This window comes from Helobdella robusta (genome assembly GCF_000326865.2).
Source record: "Helobdella robusta unplaced genomic scaffold HELROscaffold_6, whole genome shotgun sequence".
Classification (NCBI taxonomy): domain Eukaryota; kingdom Metazoa; phylum Annelida; class Clitellata; order Rhynchobdellida; family Glossiphoniidae; genus Helobdella; species Helobdella robusta.
The window spans coordinates 862,982-869,549 of NW_008705330.1; the positions used below are offsets into that span (position 1 = coordinate 862,982).

Sequence of the window (6,568 nt, forward strand, 5' to 3'; positions counted from 1 at the left end):
AATGTTCATACTTAAACGAAATCTTGAATGTATGTAGATATATTCATATAATGATTTGGTGCGGAGGTTGTAACACGCAGAGAGAGAGAGAGAGAGAGAGAGAGAGAGAGAGAGAGAGAGAGAGAGCGGGAGATACACGCATACATCTCATATAGTGGCTTCTGTATTGATTTCCAATGGAGCAGCTTCCCCATACAGCCAGACATGCATTCTTACGTCTACTTTTTATTCATGTCTCTTTAATTTTATGTTAATTTATGCCACTATGGTTTAATCTTGTTATCTTTGTATAAATTTAAATACTAATAATAGTCCTCATTGCAAATCAGCACGCGTACATGGAATCAAGCCGACTAGTAATATTTTAATGATAGTGTATTTCATGGTTGGAGCAATACAAATTTTTCTAAATTTGTACATGACACTTCTACTGAATATCATTTAATATCAAATTTTATTTTTGAAGCTGCTACAAAACTTAGATTTCGAAAATAGTTTATCAAGGCTCATTGGCATTTCACAAATTCTACATGCTCTATCCTAATTCAATATTTTTCTTGAAAACGGCCTTAAGAGTTTTTCTAGATTAAAAAATGTTTCTCTCAACCTGGCCAGAAGTACCACAGACATCCTTCGTACCCTGATTGCTCGGAAAATTATTTTTAGTTCATATATTTTACCACCAAATTATATTCCTTTCTCATTCATGTTTTAGAAATCGAACAGCGTTTTTTGTATTATTTTCCAGAAACACCTCTGACTTTTTCATAATTTCAATTTTTCAATGACATTTGTATTCTACATTTTTAGAAAGAACATGGCGCCGACACAAATATGGAACGTGTAATAAATTTATTTTGTTTAATTTTGTCAGCCTTTAACATTTTTAGAGTAATAATGACTCTTACTTTTTAGGCCCACCTTTCAAGTTTATATTCTGGAATTATCATTTCAAATGTGCAATGTTTCCAATTTGAAAATGTATTATTTTCATGTTACAAATCAATTTTGGCAAGTTTCTTGAATATTTAACGAATATTAAGAGAAATCTTGATTTCAACATGTTCGTTCATGTTCATCGCCTGTGACTGCAAAGCACTTTTATTGTTAACTTTTCATAAGCAATCATCTGTTAGTAGAAAAAATTCATTATACACTACGTTTCAATTGTACGCCACAATAATGGATCATCAATTTGATCACACTGGAACATACAATTTCCTCCATTTAGGTCGGAGGTGAGGCGAAATTTCTTGAGGGCAGCTCGTTCAGGCAACTTGGAAAAGGTTCTGGAATATCTGCGGAACAAAACTGACATTAACGTTTGCAATGCTGTGAGTAGCTCGTGATTTTAAAAATTTTAATATTTATGCCAATTGTATAATACTTAAAGGACAATACACTTGAGATGAACCATACACATTAAATGAACAATTCAATCCGATTAAACAAAAATGATTTTAATTATTTGTTACATATCATCAGTAAATCAATGCATGAATAAATATATCGATACAATCTGCACTTTAAAGCTCATACGTTACCGACTTGCAATTAACTAACATGGCCTACTATATGTTTTTCTTTTAAATGTGATAATTTTTTTAAAAAAAGTAGTTAAATGTTGGTAGTTATTTGAAGAACCTTTTAACTCTCAGAATGGGATGAATGCGTTGCACCTGGCTGCCAAGGAAGGACATGCCACAATCATTTCAGAACTCGTTAACAGGGGAGCTGCTATCAATTCAGTAACTAAGGTAATGGTGTTTTTCCTGGTTGGAAATTTTTTCTTTGTTTTACTACACAACACTTTAGCATAAAATTGCAATTTGTTGAAAAATTTATTGACATAAATATTTATAATGGTTATAATTTTAATAATTTATCATTTTATTTTCAGAAAGGTAACACAGCTCTCCATATTGCTTCCCTGGCAGGCCAGAGAGAGGCCGTTGAGACATTAGTGAAACTTGGAGCAAAAATCAATATACAATCTCAGGTTGTTTCATGATGCTCAAAACTTTTTTGTTTACTATTTTATTGAAAAAATTGTTGATTCGCTGTTGAAAATGATTAATTTTGGTATGATTTTGTGTTTCCTTAGATGTTAGTTTTTAAAAATTTTCATTTCAAAGCTGTCCCAACTCTTTTTAATAACGAGAGAAGTACGCTTCCTACAGAACTGTTTTGTGAGGTTTCACTGAATAGCCCCAACAAAACCATCTGTTCCCTGCTAAATGGATGAACATTTCTACCATTATTTTTTTCAATATGTAACTCTTGAAATGATCTAACAAGAACTTGTTTTACTACATCTCATGTTATGTCACCCCAGTGCTAACGTCTTGAAGCCGCTACGCTACGTGTTGAACCTGTGCAAATGTTGACCCACAAGTTACAGATGCTATAATTGTTATGAGTTTAGAAAATAGCTGATTTAAAATTATTGGGAAAGCCTAACATGTGTGAAAAATGAATATCAAGAGCAAAATGGCCACTCATTGATGTTCTGTAGGAAAAATAGAATTTTCGTTATTACAAATAATATTGATCTGTCAGTCAAACACATCAAATTTCCGCCATCAGGTTCGTATTTACTCTTTCAACTTCCATTCAGAAACTGTCAAGCACTTCATTATTTCCATCTTTAAATACCGATTTGTTCTGCTTAATGATAAGCATAAGCATCAAGCTTATTTAGAACAAAGAAAACTAAAAATATTTGAACATTTTGTTGTTTATGCCTGGTTGAATTGTAACAATGTTGTGGTTTTCATCTTCTACTTGCTTCATGCTCATCCAAAAAATAGTTTCACTATAAAATTAATATTATTTCCGAGAGTACCTGCCAATCATTGAAAAATATTTTTCCAAATATTATGCGTTTGCTGATGATTTGCAGATAGTTTGTTCAAGTACTTCGGTTCTCACTTTTGAGGAGCTAGCTGATACATTTGTTTCTTGTTTCAAAGAATTCAATGGTTGGATGGTCGAGAATGGATTAAAGATGAATGAAAGCAGCAGTTACAAAAAATTCTTATTAATTCAATCAATATTTCCGGTACTGTTGTCGATTTATGCACATCGGTTGAATATTTGGGTATCACATTTGATCAAACTATGACAATGACCAGCATATCAGGGCACTTACTAAGGAATGTTGTTTTCAGCTTCGAAGACTTAGACATATAAAAAAAATCTCTTGATAAGAAAACACTGAAATGCTTCGTTCATTCATTTTTATGGAGTGTCCAATAGACTGATCGATCATCTGCAGTCTATTCAGAATCGAGCGGCAAAAATCATTTCTTGTAGATTGAAGTTTAACCATCTATGCCACGCCCTGTTTGACCTTCATTGGCTAACAATCAGAAAAAGAATATTATTCAAGATCTTTATTTAGACCCACACTATCTGTTTAGAAATTTATCATATAAAACAACAACAGCTCATCGTGTTTCGACACGTTCAGATGACAAAGTTTTTCTGTCGATGCCGTAGACGCGGTTGGTGGTGGCCACTTGTGGTTTTGCAGTCGCAGGTTCAACAGTTTGGAACAGTTTGCCGGACAGTCTGGGTCAACCAGGATTGACTGTTCAACAATTTCGCAGGAAGCTGAAAAATTTTTTTCTCATGCATCAATTCCACTAGGCTCAAGAAGCGCCTCTAAGTAATATTAAAGGGTGCTATATAAATTCTCTAATAATAATAATAATAATAATCATTCGCTTTCATATGTTAATGAAAGAAATGCATTTGAAAATATGTTAGACTTTGATAAACTGTTTTAATGTCCTATATTTTTCATTTTGTATGATTTCATGTCAATCAACCAAGCAATCAAAATACCCAATAAATGTTTTGAAACTTATTCAAAATTAAATCAATTGTTTTCAATAATATGCCAGACTAAGATTAACTTCACTTCACTGCCCTTCACTTTAACAAGGAAAAATCGTGTTTATTAAGTATATTATCAAAGTGCAATAGTTAACAAATTTTATTTGTATATAAAAATTTTAAATTTAAAACAAATCCTCAAGAATCTTAAATTCCCAAATGAAATATTTGAAACTCATTCCTATAGTTTGTCCGTAAACTTTGAAAATATTTTTTGATTCTTGCCTAAGAAAGTATCATCAATTAATTTTCAAACACAAAAACAAGCAATGTTATTAGAAGTACTGAGACAGCGTTTATCTGGGCTGTTTTCGTCTACTTTAGTCAAGATAGTGTAAAATTGGTTGTATTTGAATGTTATCCTAACCCTAACTCTAAACTTTTATTCAGGATTTCAAGGTATTTACAAAAATTGTCAAAGTTTTAATTTGCTTTTAGCAGAAATAGGTACTCCCACAACTAAAACCCGCTAAACAGTATTTCACAATGTTTCAAAATATATATATACACATACGCACCCACACACACTCATATATTTAAGATATGAAATAAAATTTTATTTGTCTATCAAAATGGGAAAAAAAATTAACAATAAGTAAAAAAGAGGACCAAAATAGAATTCTAAAAAAAATTCATCGCAACGGTCATCTAAGCATTTATTATCGTAGAGTTTCAAGTGGTCAATAAAAATATTCAGAAATAAAAATTGAGATTTTCTGTTTAATCCATAATAGTCGGGATAATTGTTAATATATGGTGACTGAGCCAGGAATAAGTTGTGGAGGGCTTAAATTAAAAAACTTCGCAGCCTTCTTTTTTTATTATTAAACAATTTTTGACATGTTGCTATTAAAACCAGTAGTTTTGAACATACTTAACTTTAGCGCTGTAGGGGTTGAAATTGTTTTCAGTCAAAATTTCCTAAATGTTTATGTTTATAGAAATTTCATTCAATTTAACCTTCAATCCAACAAGGTCCCTGGTCTACACTTTTGATGGCCTTAAACAAAATTAACTATGTTTGTAAAACACGTTTCAGTTGTTAGTTGGAATGATTTTTGTTAAGTCTCATGGATAATCTATCATATGAATTACCACTAAACAGAGTGTTTACATTTAGCATGAATAAAATAAATCAAATAATACAAATGAATACAAATACAGTGTTGAAAATTAGTCATGTATCGTTTGTTGGTAGGTCAATTTTCTGGTTTTCTTTGAAGATGTGAATTGAAAACAAATTTAATTTGGAGCTTTTGTTGATCATTGAAATTCAAATCCTCAGTCCAGAGCAACTCACATGACAGTGGAGGATAGCTGTTTTAATGCGTACGATAATATAAAAAACTGATATTTTTTAGCCTTGATTTCCTTTGTAGTAAGTTCAAAAAACATTTTGTAGTCTGTTTGTTAATTCTTTATGCACAAATTACATAACTAAATAAATCTTGAGAATTGAAATGGTTATGGTATATAATATATAAATATACTAGATTTATATTTATATATATATGTATATGTATATATATATATAACATATACCTTCAATCTGTTTTATATATATGCATATATATATATCTTTTATATATACATATACTATATATATATACTATTCTATGAATATATATGTCGTTTTTTAAAACTTACATATAATTATTGATGAAAATCACAGCATGTTTGGCGTTAGTTAATTTTCTATTTAACTTTTTGACTTTTTTAACAGTTGAACTAAATCATTTCCAAGTTTCTTTAGTTCAAAACCAAAATTTTTGTTTGATTTATACATAATAGAACAGAAAAGCTTTTCTCGGTATTCCTATACCATATTCGATGTTGAAATTGATATTTTGTGATTGTGCCCAGATGCTCAAATATTTTTATACTGTGCCGATTTATTTGTTCCTTTTTTGTTTGAAGTGAATATTTAGTTTAAGGGTAATTTGGCCTTAAATAATCAACATAAACATATTTAGGGGGCATAGCTAAGCACATAACATAATAATAATTATAACAATAATACTTAATAAAACTTAATAATGATTAAAAGAACCCTGCCATGACTAGGTTACAACAAAAAAATCCAAATCCTCTAACAAAAATTTATTAACAACATTAAGTTTCGAAACAATGGACCTGATACAAGCTTAACCTAATGGAGAAACCTTTTTATAGAATTTGACAATTCTCCAACGTTCTGACTCAGAATAAAAAATTATCTATATTATCAGCCTCTTGTTGCCTCCATAACTAATGATTTTAGTTTTGCAAACTGCTCTGGAGTTAGATCGTGACTAATTCTTTTTCAAGTCGCCTCATGCAGGTTGAATTTATATGAGAATTATAGTATTAACATTTTAAATGATAAGAGCTGACTTTCACAATAACATGTTGTGTAACTTTGTCATTTTTTCGGCCAGGTTCTAAAAATGTTTGAAACATCGTTGCTGTTGCAGTTATCACAATCGATTGATTTCAAAATAAAAATAACACTAGCAATTACGAAGTTGAAGATTGTAAAACTAAGTTTTCACTTTAAACAAACAAGGAATCAACAAAGTAGAGTTGAGGCACAGTATATATATATACATACATATATATATATAAATATATATATATTACATACATATATATATACATATATATATATATATATATATGTATGTATATA

The 6,568-nt window shown here is 30.2% G+C and overlaps 1 protein-coding gene across 1 annotated transcript; it reads left to right on the forward strand.

Annotated features, from left to right (window-relative positions):
* Positions 1-204: 204 nt before the first annotated feature.
* On the forward strand, positions 205-2,859 carry HELRODRAFT_164026 (hypothetical protein; the record flags this gene model as incomplete). The annotated part of the gene is made up of 5 exons (XM_009029086.1): positions 205-233; positions 1,232-1,334; positions 1,659-1,757; positions 1,901-1,999; positions 2,587-2,859. The coding sequence occupies 5 exons, from the start codon at positions 205-207 to the stop codon at positions 2,857-2,859; spliced, it is 603 nt and encodes a 200-aa protein (XP_009027334.1).
* Between the last annotated feature and the right edge of the window lie 3,709 nt (positions 2,860-6,568).